Source organism: Anolis carolinensis, chromosome 1 (genome assembly GCF_035594765.1).
Source record: "Anolis carolinensis isolate JA03-04 chromosome 1, rAnoCar3.1.pri, whole genome shotgun sequence".
Lineage (NCBI taxonomy): Eukaryota > Metazoa > Chordata > Lepidosauria > Squamata > Dactyloidae > Anolis > Anolis carolinensis.
Window position 1 is genome coordinate 208,080,278 of NC_085841.1, and position 15,788 is coordinate 208,096,065.

Here is a 15,788-nt window from a genome sequence, read left to right on the forward strand (position 1 = left end):
GGTTCTCTTTGTAGTAGCTGGAGAGATCTTTCAAGGCATTGGTGAGTTGCTTTTCAACTGTTTCAAAATCTTTTGCTTGTGTTGTAAGGCCAAGGTCATCAGCATATATAAAGCTCTTTGTGAGTGGTGGTTGTAGCTGATCCTTCGTGAAGATATTAAATAAGGTTGGTGCAAGAACGCTGCCTTGGGGTAAACCATTCTTTTGCCTCCTCCATCTGCTTTTCTGGCCCTGAAACTCCACATAGAAGCTGCGGTTTTCTAAGAGGGTCTGGACAGTTTTTGTAAAGTCAAAGTCCCGGGTGATATGGTAGACTTTATGCAGCATTTTTCTATGTTGCACCGTGTCATAGGCTGCCGTTAGGTCCACAAAGACTGTTCCCGTGATGCAGCCTTTCTCATAGCCTTCCTCGATATGTTCAGTCAGATGAAGAATTTGACCTGTACAGTTTTTCCCTGGTCTGAAACCTGCTTGTTGTGCAATAAGCTTGGGTTCGATAACAGGTCCTAATCGATTTAATAGCATCCTCTCATAGACTTTATGTAGATGACATAAGAGGGAGATTGGTCGATAGTTCCTGGCATTGGAGGCACCTTTACCAGGTTTTAAAATGGCAATTATCTTAGTTTTCCTCCATGCTCTGGGAATCTGTTTGTGTGCCAGGCATTGATTGTAGAATTTCAAAAGCCAGTTTTCAGCTTTGGGGCCCAAGTGTTTGATTTGCTCCATCATCAGGTCATCTAGGCCAGGTGCTTTACCAGTCTTACATCGCTTGATGGCTTCTCTGAGTTCTTTCAGGTTTAGAGGAGAAGACAACTGGTGGCTTTCAAGTTCTGGCACCCTGTTGATTTTCATCTTTATTCTGCTGCAGTTGGTTTTCCCATTCTGAATTAGCTGGTGAGCTATCTGATCTGGTGTCACATTTGCGTGTCCATGGTTGACCAGAGGATCACTATCCAGGCGTCTCAGCAATTGCCAGGCTTTTCGGCTACTCTTGGACATGTCAAGGTTCTCAAGCAGCTCTATCCAACGGTCTTTCTTAGCATTAGCTAAGGCTATAGATAGTTTTTGGCCTGCTGCTATAGTCCCATCACTGTATGGGTTCTCTTGAAATAATCTGAGATATTCTTGTAGCTGATTTAGTGATTCTTCGTTTAGGCCTGGTAGGTAGCTTGTGCGACAGCCTCTAGGGATTGAGAGCCTTGAGGATCTTTTCACAGCTTCTATGAACAGGTCATAATTTTCTATAGAAGGTTCTATATCAGAAATAGCAGCTTCCAAGGTCTCTGTAAACTTTGTCCAGTTAGCTTTATTGAAGTTATATCTTCTGCGGAATGGGACACTTTTCGGTCTTACAGCTGCATATGCTACGCAGCATATTGGTCTGTGTTGTGTGTTAGGTATTGGGTTTAATACCCTTTTGGTGCATTGGTGGCTTATGCTTTCCTTTACAAAAATCAGATCAGGGTTATAACCATGCTTCCATCGGCCGCTATTAAATGATGGTGGTAATTTACTGTCATGAAGGAGGCTCATTCTACTATTGTCGGCCCACGTTAGAACTGCTTCGCCATTTCTATCATCTTCGTCATAGCCCCAGACACAGCTGTGGCTATTGAAATCTCCCACAACAAAATGGGCTTCATGATTGTGGCAACTGGTTGGGGGTGTAAAATAGAAATCAGCCCCAGGTGGTTTATAGAGTGATGATACGGTGCAACTATCAAGTTCCACAGATAAGATTTCAATGTTGTTCACTTCTGTGAGGGAAGTTGCAGAGATTGCTACACCAGATCGTACAAAAATGGCACTGCCATATTGCCTGTGAGGTCATTCCACTGCCAGTTGCATTCCAAGAATTTTTGGTCTTCTCATTGTGATGTCTCTGTGTGTTTCCTGTATACATAGGATGTCACACGAGATGTCCTCAGACATTTTGGCTAATAGTTCTTCCTTATCAAGTGACAAACCTTCTATATTAATAGACATAATCGTTAGCAATGGTCTTGATAAAGACCTTTGGTATTCATCCATTCATCCAATGCTTTTGGGGTGGAAAGATCGGCCGCTTACAAGAAACGTTGCCATGGGGACGCCCGACTGAATTCACTCAATCTTCGGGGAGGCTCTTTCCGTGTCCCCCATAGAGTAGGTCATTTGGGTTGAGTTGACTCAGGAACCCATTTAGATTGTACAGCCCCATGGTTGCCATGGCGACCATGAAATCCTGAGCCGCACCGGAGGGAGTGGCCTCGGCATGGACATTGAAGTCCCCAAGCACAATAAGCCGTTGGGACTCCAATGCCAGGCCTGAGACCATCCCCGCTAGCTCAGGCAGGGAGACTGTAGTGTAGCGGGGTGGACGGTACACTAACAGAATCCCTAAACTGTCCCGGCCCCCTACCCTCAAATGGGCACATTCAAATAAGGTTGACTGCGGGATGGGGCACCTGATCAAGGGGATAGACTCCTTATAGACCACTGCAACCCCTCCTCCCCTCCCTCCAGATCTTGGTTGGTGTTGCATGGTATAGCCTGGTGGACAAAGCTGGGTGAGATTAACTCCCCCAGCCTCATCCAACCAGGTTTCCGTTATGCATGCTAGGTCTGCCCGCTCATCCAGGATGAGGTCCTGGATGATTGCAGCTTTACCGTTGACAGACCTGGCATTCAGCAGCAGCACCTTCAGATCGGAGGGGCCGCCAACCTGGACACCCAAATTTCCTATGTCAGGAGGCCTCCCTTTCCCGTATCTCCCCCTCCCCGGCCGCTAGATACACACTCTCTCCCAACATGGTTCACCATAGTGGTAAATTCACTTTCCCACATGAGGATCTTCTTACCGATACCTCCTGCTCCCACTTCCTTTGATATAAGCATAAATATTTCCCTCCTTCCTTCCCCTGCCTAAGAGGTTCTACAGGTGTTACAATTAGTAGAACCTTAATAGCTCCCAGACTTATTACATAGATCTAAAGTGCACTTGTGCTGAGGTAGATAGGTATTATTTCCCCCACGTGGGAGAGGGCTCTTGGAGAAGGTATAGGAATTGAATTACAATTGGTAGCAGGAGTGTACTCAAGTTTAAAGTGCTAAGTTGTTCATTACTTTACCACAATTCCTAATAAGGTATTCCAGTTCTTCAGTTTGATCTATTTATGCTATTTTCTTGTGGTCAGTAATCGCACAACTCAGTGGAACCTAAACCACTGCCCTCCCTTCCCACCCTCCTTGACCCTTAAATAATGCCCTAGATGGTAACACACCTTAGTCACTACAGATGGTAACAGTGGTCGTAACCACCGCAATGACAAAGTGCTATAGTGCTAATTTAATGGGTGGGTCCCATAATAGAAAATTGATGAAATAAATGTAAAATGGATAATAGGAGGTAGGCGGTTCAATTCAGTTCAAAAGTGCAGCAGTTCAATTCCATTGATAAAGTGCTCAGTGGTGTCCATTCCTAAAGTGCCTTTTTGATAACATCCCTGTCCCTCTGAGGTGCTTGACAAGCATTTGACTAACATTTGGTTATTAAAACATAATAGGTTGCAGTTGATTAAAGGCAGGATCATTACAACCAGTACTTATTTGTTGGAGTAAGGTGCTAGTAGTCAATAGGTCTTTTCAAAAGGTGTATAGAGTGTAGTAAATATGGTAGATGGTATTTTGCCTTGCCATGGTGATGTCACACCCCCCAGGCCTGGTCCGGTCACAGATGTTGCTAGGGGAGCGCAAAGAAGCCCAACGGCCCCTCCACTCTCCGTCCCCAGTCTTGCCTGATTGGCAGTTAATGGCAGGTCAAACCGACAGCCACAGCTCACAGGTTCGCGCTGACAGCCACAACTCACGTCAGCCCTGTGGGGTCCGCTGCCACAAGCCGCCACAAGTCACCCCAGATGCGTTGTCCCTCACCACACGCAACTGCCCTTAGCAGCAGGTCTGCCTTCCTTCTCAGGGGTCTTGCCGCCACCGCCAGCACAACAAGGCTGGTGGGGGAAAGCAGGTTACACGGCACCTCAGTCACCCCACAAAGTTCCAGACAACCCCCAGATTGACAACAACGAGTGGATGGAACAACAGAGTTTTGAGTCGGCAGCTGAGTAAAGCAGCAGATGGAAAAACCTACTTCACTCGGTCGGGTCTTATAGCTGTTTTAAATGTTTTGAATGGCAGGCAAGATCTTTCTTCTACCGCGCTCCCTTTCCACGCTGTCTTCTCACTTCTCCCCTCTCACTCCACACCCCAAAAAACCAAACCCCAGGTCACCCTATGGTTAGTTCTGGGGTTTTGCAGTGGAGAGGGTTACCAGCAGGCGCAGGGTTAAAGTTCTTTCAAAGTTCTTTCAAACACCTCGCGGAGCCCAAAGCCGCCCAACCCGACCTATCACGGTGCCATCATTTTCTTCTTGCATATGCAAGTCCCATCGTCAATGGACCTTCCCCCTGCAAACAGGCCCAGGATGTAGAATGCATCATGGTGGCACTATGTGCAGTTTGGTTTTGATCATTGGTGGGGGTTGCAGTGGTGTCAGGAAGTGAGTGAAGGTACTGTAAATCCCATCATTCTTGGTCCACTGTCCTCCAAACCACAGGAGGATGTAAAGTGGGTCATGGGAGATGTGTACCAAGTTTGATCCTGATGCATGATTGGATAGAGTAACAATGGTCTGTGGGAGACGAGGCGTTTGAAAGTACTGCAAATCCTATCATCCATTATCCAGCCTGTCCCAAATGGCACCATAATAACAATATTATAATAACTTTATTTTTATATCCCGCCCCATCTCCCCGGAGGGACTCGGAGCGGCTTACATGGGGCCATGCCCGACAACAGTACAATAACAGCAATAAAACAATAAAACAAAGATCGACAATAAAACAATGTCGCATCAATTAAAAAAAAATCAATAAACAGTTATAAAAGTCAGCACAAGCATAAAATGGTTAAAAACAGGGCTAAAAACACGGAGCTGGGCCAAGGGGAAAAACTTCAACATGGTAGAGGTAGTTTCACAGTTTAAAAATCAATAAAGTGCAAAATAATCGTGGCCAGGCAACCTATTATTAGATGTGCAAGAAAATCGACCCTATAATAATTAACCCTCAAAGGCTTTTTGGAAGAGCCAGGTCTTAAGGCTCTTCCGAAAGGAGAGTAGGGTAGGGGCCTGCCTGATCTCCCTAGGGACATAGAATGGTCATGGGGGTTATGTGTGCCGAGTGTGGTCCTGATCCGACATTAGTTAGAGTGACAGTGGTCTGTTGGAGACAAAGTGTTTGAAAGTACTGCAAATCCCATATCCTTGGTCCATCCTCACCCAAAGTACTGCAGCGTGTAAAGTGTGTCATCTGGGATAAGTGCGGCAAGTTTGGTTCAGTTCTGTGATTCATGGCAATAGCATTGGTCTCAAGAAATGAATGAAGGTACTGAAAGTCCTATCATCCAAGGTATGTCCTCCACCGATCTGAACCAGGATGTAAAGGGGAACACAGGGGTTCTGTGTGCCAAGTTTGGTCCAGTTCCCTCACTGGTGGGCATCACAGTGGTCTGTAGGAGGTGAAGCATTTGAAAGTACTGAAAATCCCATCATCTGTGGCCCATCATCCCCAAATGACAGTAGGACATAAAATAGGTCACAGGGGTTATGTGTGGCAAATTTGGTCCTCGTCCATCATTCCTGGTGGTCACAGTGGCCTGTGAAAGTGGGACCCAATCAGAAAGCTGCCACGTACTCGCATACATACAAACATATATACAAACACTGACTTTTATTATATACTAGCTTGGGGACCCGGTGGTGTCCGGGTTATTAGTAGACGGCATTGAGTTTTTGGGGATGTGAGGAAATATCACTTAGGTTTGGTACAGATCCGTCATCAGCTGGGTTCAGTGGTGTCTGTTTAAGGGTGAACTACAACTCCAGAGCCAAAGGACAATCACCCCGAAACCCTGCCTGTATGCTCCGTTGGGCATGATGAGGCAGTGTGCCAAGTTTGGTCCAGATCCGAAGTCGGCTGGGTTCAGTGCTGTCTGTATAAGGGTGAACTACAACTCCCAGAGCCAATCACCCCAAAACCCTGCCTGTATGCTCCGTTGGGCATGATGAGGCAGTGTGGCAAGTTTGGTCCAGATTCGAAGTCGGCTGGGTTCAGTGCTTGTATAAGGGTGAACTACAACTCCCAGAGCCAAAGGACAATCACCCCAAAATCCTGCCTGTATGCTCAGTTGGGCATGATGAGGCAGTGTGGCAAGTTTGGTCGAGATTCAAAGTCGGCTGGGTTCAGTGCTTGTATAAGGGTGAACTACAACTCCCAGAGCCAAAGGACAATCACCCCAAAATCCTGCCTGTATGCTCCGTTGGGCATGATGAGGCAGTGTGCCAAGTTTGGTCCAGATCCGAAGTCGGCTGGGTTCAGTGATGTCTATATAAGGGTGAACTACAACTCCCAGAGCCAAAGGGCAATCACCCCGAAACTCTGCCTGTATGCTCAGTTGGACATGGTGAGGCAGTGTGGCAAGTTTGGTCCAGATCCGAAGTTGGCTGGGTTCAGTGCTGTCTATATAAGAGTGAACTACAACTCCCAGAGGAAGAAGTGAGTGAAGCTACTCACTCCATCCTCCCCCAATCTGCCCCAGGATGGAAAGAGGTTCATTGGGGTTCTGTGTGCCAAGTTTGGTCCAATTCCGTCACTGGTGGGCATTGCAGTGGCCTGTGGGAGCCATAGCTATTGAAAGTACTACAAATCCCATCATCTATGATCCATCGTCCCACAAACGGCACCAGGGCGTAAAGCGCATCATGGGGATTAAGTGTGCCAAGTTTGGTCCAGATCCGTCGTTCCTGGTGATCTCAGTGGCCTGGGATAGTGGCGGCCAATCAGAAAGCTGGCACATACTCGCATACATACAAACATACATACAAACATTCATTTTTATTATATATATAGATACTAGCTGTGCCCGGCCACGCGTTGCTGTGGCGTTGTCTGGTGGTGTTGGTGAGAAATTGTTGAGGTAGTGGTGGTATTGAATGTCTGTTGTGTGGTTGTCCTTATGTTTAGTATGCACACTGAAGTGGATTATATGGCAGTGTGGAGTCAAGATAATCCAGTTCAAAGCAGATAATATAAGATTATAAATGGGTTATATAGCTGTGTGGAAGGGCCTTGAGTCTACACTGCCATATAATCCAGTTAAAATCTGATAATCTGTGGAAGAGGCCTAAGTGAGGCCTAACTGTGCCTGTCCCCTGGGCTGAGTAGGTTGCTAGGAGACCAAGTGGGCGGAGCTTAGCCTTCAAACTGGCAGCAATTGGATAAAAATTGGATAAAAACTATTATTCCTCTCCTTGTAATTAGGACTTTATTTTTCCTTTCTTTTTGTTGTATCAACCTAGAGCCGTGAATGATGGGTTGTGTTGTCAAATTTCGAGGTTGGGGGGCCTGTACTTTTGTCGTTTTGCCCGCTGCCCTGATGCCATCACACTTTTATATATATAGATAGACTAGCTTGGAGACCCGGCGGTGCCCGGGTCATTTGAGAATGGTATTATTTGTCTTTCAATGTTATGTATTCTGTTTGGAGTGGGTGAACTACAGTTCCCAGAATCGTGGCTTAATCCTCCCCAAACCCTGCCAGTATGAAAAGTTGGCCATTTTGGGGGCTGTGTAGCAAGTGTGGTCCAGATTTGTCGTTGGCTGGTCATCGCCTGGGTGCAGTACTCTCTGGATGGGGGTGAATGACTACAACTCCCAGAGTCCCGGGACAATTGCCCAAAAACATCTGTCAGTATCCACAGCAGGGAATATTCAGTCTGTGTGCCGAGTTCGGTCCAGATCCGTCATTGGTGGGTTCAGTGGTCTTTGGATGCAGGTGAACTACAACTCCCAAAATAAAGGCCCATTTCCCAAAACACCTGCAGTATGTTCAGTTGGTCATGAGGATTCTCTGTGCAAAGTGTGGTCCTGGTGCATTGTCGGTGGGGGTCACTGTTTCTCTGGATGGAGGTGAACTATAACTCCCTTTTCTCCAAACCTGTCCAGTATGTTCTATTGGTTATGGGGGCTCTGTGTGGCAAGTTTGGTCCTGGTTCATCATCGGTAGGGTTCGGAATGGTCTTTCATTGCAAGTGAACTATAAATCCCAGTACCTACGACTTCCAAATGTCCAGGCCAATTGCCCTCCAAATCCCCCAGTATTGAAATGTGGGCATATCAGGTATGCGTGACAAGTTTGGTCCAGACCCATCATTGTTTGGGTTCATAGTGTTCTGGGTGTAGGTGAACTATGTTAATGTGGGATTTGTGTATTGGTAGTGTTTAAATGCAATTTGTGTCTTGCCTGTATTGCATACTGATTGCATCATCCAGAGTGTACTATAGTCTGGAAAGAGTTAATTGCTAAGAAGCTGTGATGTCCTTGATGTGTGGGGAGTATCCAGACACAAGTGTGTGTGCATTGCTGATTGCATCAGTTCAGTTCTGAGTTGAGTCGAGTGCAGTCTGCTGAGAAGTCAAGTCCTGTGTTCGTCTATTGTCTGCAAGTCTGTTTGTCTTGATTATTACTACTTACAGTAAAACTTGTATATAGTTTTACCAAAGTCTCTGGGTGTTACTTCGTTCTGCGTTCCACTGATTCCATCCAACTACTGCTGCGCTGCAATTACTCTGACAAACTATAACTCCTCTACATTCCCCAATAGGAGTCACAGTGGTCTGACTTGGTGCAGGGTGAACTACAACTTCCACCATGTGGCGTCAATCTCTCAAACTCCTCCAGTAAATGTAGTTGCAGCTCAGTTCTGTTCTGTTTGTTATGCAGACAGATTTGAAAGGGAAGGGCAGTAGGCAGGGTCATGGAAACTCTACAGAAATGGAGAACCCTGGGATGCCTGCCTGTGGTGCAAGGGCAGTAGGCGGGGTCATGCAAATTTCACAGCAATGGAGAACCCTGGGGTGCCTACCTGTGGTGGAAGAAAAAGCAAAATGTAGGATGAAATGGTCCCCAAATGAAAGCATTCCTTGGGTGGTGGGCCGTAGTGCTTGGGGAGGACATTGGCAGGGTTTGGGCTACATGTTCATGGTGCTCGCTGTAACCGAAATGTCAGTGCAAAGGAGTGACTTGCTGGTTTCTCCAGAGTGAGAAGTGTGGCCTGTTTGTGGAGGCCGGAGGCTGTCTGTGTGAGCGGACACCCGTGCCACATACACACATACTAGATTGGGTACCCGGCGGTGCCCGGGTCATTTGAGAAAGGCATTGTTTCCCTGTGTTCCAAATGTAGTCTAGGTCCAGGGCCAGTGAGGTTCAGTGGGTGCAGGTGAACTACAACTCCCATATGTAAGTCCCATCATCCATGGTCCATCCCACTCCAAACAGCGCCAGGATGCATAGTAGGTCATGGAAACTGTATGTGTCAAGTTTGGTCTTGATCAGACATTGGTGGGAATTGCAGTGGTCTCAGGAAGTGAGTGAAGCTACTGCAAGTCCCATCATCCATGGTCCAAACTCTTCCAAACCACACCAGGATGTAGAGTGGGTAATGGGGCCTTTGTGTACCAATTTTGGTACTGATCTGTCATTGATGAGAGTTGCAGTGCTCTCAGGAAGCCAGTGAAGGTATTGCAAGTCCCATCGTCCATGGTCCATCCCCTTCTAAACAGCACCCAGATGTAGAGTAGGACATGGGGCCTCTATGTGCCAAGTTTGGTATTGTTCAGGCATTGGTGGGGATCACAATGTTCTCAGGAAGTGAGTGAAGGTATAGCAATTCCCATCGTCCATGGTCCATTGTACTCCAAATTTCACCAGGGTATAGAGTGGGTCATGCGTGCTCTGTGTTCCAAGTTTGGTCTTGATGAGTCATTTGTGGCAGTTGCAGTGGTCTCAGGAAGTGAGTGAAGGTACTGCAAGTCCCATAATCCTTGGTATGTCCTTCCTCAAACTGTACTAGGATGTAAATTGGGTCATGGGGGGTATGTGTGCCAAGTTTGGTCCTGATCCGTCATGAGTTAGGGTAACAGTGGTCTGTCAGAGACACAGTGTTTGAAAGTACTGCAAATCCCATATTCCTTGGTCCATTCTCCCCCAAAGTGGTGCAGCATGTAAAGTGTGTCATTTGGGATATGTGTGCCAAGTTTGGTCCAATTCTGTCATTCCTGGTAGTCACAGAAGTCTCAGGAAGTGAGAGAAGGTACTGTAAGTCCCATCATTCTTGGTTCATGCTCCCCCAAACTGCCTCAGGATGTAAAGGGGGTCATGGGGGTTGTGTGTGTCAAGTTTGGTCCAGTTCCATCACTGGTGGGTGTCGCAGTGGTCTGTGGGAATCTAAGGTATTCAAAGTACTGCAAATCCCATCATCCGTGGTCCATCCTCCCCCAAACGGCACCAGGCCGTAACGTGTGTCATGGGGGATAAGTGTGCCGAGTTTGGTTCAGATCCGTCATTCGTGGCGGTTGTAGTTGTCCGTGTAAGTGGCGGCCAGTCAGAAAGCTGCCACATACACAGATACATACATACCCACAAACAAACATACAAACACTGACTTTTATTATATTTACAGATATAGATATATAAAGATATAGATATAGAATATAGATAGATATAGATGAAGAACAATTTTAACCAACATAAATGTAACAGTATTTCAATGGAAGACCACAGGGGCCCTCCAGTCCAACCCCCTTCTGCCAGGCAGGAAAAGCACAATCAAAACACTCACAACAAATGGCCACCTAGCCTGTGTAGTAATAATAACATCATCAACAACAGAAACTCCTGGGGCCATCCAATTTAATCCTCTTCTGCCGTGCAGGAAAAGCACAATCAAGGCACCCCCTGAGCAATGAGAGGGTAATAGGATTTTGGAAGCAAGAAAGATGAGGGGGAAAGGATCTGGGTGTCAAGGAAGGTTGGGGGGGGGGGGGAAGGGTTTTGGCAGCAAATGAGGGGGCTGAGAGAAAAAGGCTTTTGGTGGTGAGGGAGCTGGGGGAGGGGAAGAGCAGGAAAGAGGAGGGAAAGCTTGGAAAGGGGGAGGAGGAAAGTGTTTAGTCCTTCAGAATGCTTCACAGAGCCCCAAGGGCTCCGCAGAGCACACTTTGAGAACCACTGCTCCAAGAGAATGCAGAGGTCAAGTTGACCAAAGAATTGCACTGACCAAAGAATCGCTCTCCAGTTTGAGTCTATGATTAATTTCCAGTGGACCTAGAAATTCCTAGAAAGAATGCATTAATCAAATCTTCGAACATTCAAATCCACAAAAATGAAACACACAAATGTGGAGAGTTGATTGTAGATGTTGACTCATATAAGCAGGGTGAGATAGCCAGTGCTGGGACGCTGGAACAAAATATAAGTCTGTATCACATGGAACCTGCTCCATTCCAGCCATCTTCCAGCTGTGCTCTGGAAGCTGGCAGTTTGAATGTCAGTGTGCCCGGGTTTTAGTCTGCATATTCGAGGAGCCAGGATCCTAAATCATTTGGGGAGATGTATTCCAGCACATAGGATAGCTCTTTTAGAGATTGGATAGATACTTAAGAGTAACTTTGCTAACTCACTAGCACTGTTGCCTCCAGCTTTCACTACAGCTGTGATGAAGGATGATGTTCAGTACCAACACCGTTAGCTGGATTGCCTTTTTGACATGAAATAGAAAAAAGCCCCCTCTTGTGCTTTGAATCATAGATTTCCCTATTGCGCATGTAATCTCAAGGATATTGGAAGCAGTTCATACATCTCCCTCTCTTTGGTGGAAAGCATCTCAGTGTAGAAACATATATTGTTCTGCTCATCTGCTGCTTGTCTTATCTCTTTTAGACCATGCAGAAATATATCACAAAAGTAAGTGTGATCTGTGTTGCATTATATATTTCTGCTATATATTTATTCAGCTGCTTGTCATGCTTCTACAGTTTGTGTGCCCAGGTCTTGGTTTAATGCTGAATAGGAGGAGGAAAATCATACAGAAGCATTGACAATCCTGCCCCATAATTTGGTGCACCAATGTTTAAGCTCTATGATTGACAAGTATTCAGTAGCCTGTGTACACTGTAAAATTATTGTCAAGACTGATACTGCAATGAAGTGATAATGAATTGCAAGAAGAAGGAAGGGAAAAGCTTGTTCATTGTTCCTATTGTATATTCATTAGAAATGAGAAATCAACACTGATCTATTGCCAATCTACTAGATAAAGGCATTTAGAATGAAGGTAGTAGAGTTTGTCAAGCCTTGCCTAAATCTTTGCTTAAGTATCAGATTCTCTAGGAAGCAGTCCATTTGTATAACTGTGATTCTATAGACTGTTAAATCCTGGGATAATTATTTTTATTTCTTTTCTTATTTCCATAGATTGTGGTTTAAATGTTCATAAGCAATGTTCCAAGATGGTCCCAAACGACTGCAAGCCAGACCTGAAGCATGTCAAAAAAGTTTATAGCTGTGATCTGACAACGCTAGTGAAAGCGCACTTCACGAAAAGACCAATGGTGGTAGACATGTGCATTAGGGAGATTGAATCTAGAGGTAAGGGTTTGGTTGTCTTGCTAATAACCCCTTTAAATCAATCTGGGTCAACTAAGGTTTACTTGAATTTAAACCAAAAGCATAGGGCATTTTTAAGTGCTTATTTCTCTGAACAATTAATATTTAACTTTGTATTGATGTTCAAATGTATGTCCTGAGCAGAGTTAATTAAAATTATAGAGATGGAAGGGGCCAAGGGCCCCTAGGGTAGTGCCCCCAGTGCAAGAGAGAACTCTTACAAAACTCATCCTGTGTCGGATCAGACCACATGGCAATATCACAGTGTGCCATGGAAAAGAAATAAATTACTTTACTAGAAGACCAACAAGTTGTTATGGGTGCCATAAATGCATTTCTTCTGTTTGGAGGAGTTAATTACAAAACTCTCACTTGGTTCTTTTTTTAAAACATTCACTATTGTTCTCACAGGATAAGACAGAGTTGTCTGTGATCAGTTTTGCTGCCCAGCAACTCTAGCATGTGCCTGTTGCTTCCCATTATGAAAGTAAATGGCTGCATTTTATCAATGTATAGATTTTCTAAAGCTACTAACAATTCTAGAGGATGTCAATTTGTTGTTGCTCATCTGTCTCCTGCAAACAGTGTGTGTGTTTACACAAGCATATAAACTTACTATGTTTATAATTAGGATTACAGCCTTATAATATTATACAATCATGCAGTTTGTGAAGTACAGATATTTTATTTGCAGTGCTCTTGAATGCTATTCCTGCCTGTTGTTTTTATACTGAAGTTCCCTTTACCAATATAGTTTTGTAAAGAACAATAGACAACATAGATATCTATTAGGCTTGAGCGATCCATGAAAAAATTGATTCTAAACTCGTTTCAAAAGTAGGGGGCGCCAGCGTTTCGTTTCTGATGTCATTTCCGAATTTTGCCCTCAAAATTTTTTGAAATTTAACAAAAATTCGTTAGTTTCAAAAGTAATTCGTTAATGGCAGACGCGCATGCGCAGTAGCAAAAAAAAACAGCACGAGGGGAGATTTTACAGGACTCTCCCGCCCTCATTTTTTGAGTGATCTTCTTCAAACTTGGTACAGTGGTAGAACACATTTAACACTGATAGCTCACCAAAATTTGGAACGTTTCCCTTATCCTCTGATTTTTGGCGAATTTTCATAGCTTTTATAATAAACCATTTTTTAATAATTGCAGAAATCTGTTCCTGGTTTGAAAGTCTTATTTCCTGTTTCATTGGGTTGTCTTTACTGTGAAAGTCATTGTTCTACTTCAGAAACTTTGTTTTTGTGGCTGAAACTTTGTTAAATTGGTGTGTGTGTGTGATATATACTGTATATATAACATAACGTATTATGGTTTGGTCCACCAATTTAACAAATGTGTGTGTGTGATATATACTGTGTGTATGTATATATATATATATATATATATATATATATATATATAGTCCCTGCATATGTGTGTGTGTGTGTGTGTGTGTATAGGTAAAGGTAAAGGTATCCCTTGACGTTAAGTTCAGTCATGTCTGACTCTGGGGGTTGGTGCTCATCTCCATTTCTAAGCCCAAGAGCCAGTGTTGTCCATAGACACCTCCAAGGTCATGTGGCCGGCATGACTAAATGGAGTGCCATTACCTTCCCGCCAGAGCGGTACCTATTGATCTACTCACATTGGCATGTTTTCAAGCTGCTAGGTTGGCAGAAGCTGGAGCTAACAGCGGGCACTCACTCTGCTCCCGGGATTTGAACCTGGGACCTTTCGGTCTGCAAGTTCAGCAGCTCAGTGCTTTAACACACTTCGCCATCGGGGCTCATGTATATATAATATACATACACATACATACAATGTGGAGAATATGTGGAAAGGTAGATAGATAAGTTGGGAGCCACAGCGAAGGCACCTTCCTGGGAGCAAGGTCTAATAATAATAATAATAATAATAATAATAATAATAATAATAATAATAAATAATAATTATAACAACAGGAAAAACTCAGCCGCTATCAGGACCTCAAGATTGAACTTCAAAGACTCTGGCAGAAACCAGTGCAGGTGGTCCCGGTGGTGATGGGCACATTGGGTGCCGTGCCAAAAGATCTCAGCCGGCATTTGGAAACAATAGACATTGACAAAATTACGATCTTCCAACTGCAAAAGGCCACCCTGCTGGGATCTGCACGCATCATCCGAAAATACATCACACAGTCCTAGACACTTGGGAAGTGTTCGACTTGTGGTTTTGTGAAACGAAATCCAGCATGTCTATCTTGTTTGCTGTGTCATACAACATCGTTGTGTCAATAATAATAATAATAATAATAAATCCCTTACAATATCCAAGATGGCTCACTGCTACAGAATCTTGGGAGCTTTAGTTTGGTATGGTACCATTATTGGCAGAGAAAGCTAAGCTGTAGGAGTTGAAATCCAATCATTTATCTTCCCTATAGAATCAATTTTATATGCATTTTTAGCTATGATTTATTTGCTATTTTATTGTGTTGTGTTTTTATTATTGTATAAGGCATTGAATATTTGCCTTTGCATTTGGAAGCTGCCCTGTGTCCTTTTGTGGAGAGAGGGCAGGTTAGAAATAGATTAATAACAATTATTATTATTATTATTATTATTATTATTAAATATCTGGAGGACTAAAGTTTGTCCATGCCTGCTCTATACTGCACTTTCCAGAACTTTCCCATCACAATCTGCTTTTGAGCTGGATACATGATCAAGACATTATTTCCAGCTTACTGAAGTTGGCTGCATATGTTTTGTCTGAGGGTCAGAAATGGCCTTAAAGCCATCTTGTGCAGCTTCCAAAACCCAACACTTGAGAACATTTTGCACTATAGCCACCAGATATTTCCAAGGTCGTACTCAAAGGGCTTGGCAAATATACCCTTTTTTGAGATGGATCTAAATCAGGCATGGGCAAACCTTGGCCCTCCAGATGTTTTGGACTTCAACTCCCACAATTCCTAACAGCCAGTATTTGAGAACACAGAAATGCTGGACCACTCTAAAAGCCACCGTGTCAGACTACACAGAGAAGCCATTGAAATCCACAAGAAGCACATGGACAATTTCAACAGAAAAGCTAAAATCAGGACAGTAAAAGAACAACACCCAGAAAATGGGAATTCCAGACAGGAAACAATCAGGGCCAGCTAATACCTCCCAACAAAGGATTCCCCCAGGTAGGAAGCAGCCAGGCTTTGAAGCTGCAAGGCTATTCAATGCTAATCAAGGTGACCATTTGCAACATTCACACTTGCCTCCCA

General features: G+C 44.4%; 1 protein-coding gene across 11 annotated transcripts in view; it reads left to right on the forward strand.

Annotated features, from left to right (window-relative positions):
* chn1 (chimerin 1) overlaps positions 1–15,788 on the forward strand; it is a 225,299-nt gene that overhangs the window by 193,517 nt on the left and 15,994 nt on the right. For all 11 annotated transcript variants that reach the window (XM_062969167.1, XM_062969163.1, XM_062969162.1 and 8 more), the window contains one exon: positions 12,347–12,520. In XM_062969167.1, coding sequence (XP_062825237.1) covers positions 12,347–12,520 — 174 coding nt within the window. The remainder of the gene's footprint in view (positions 1–12,346; positions 12,521–15,788) is intronic.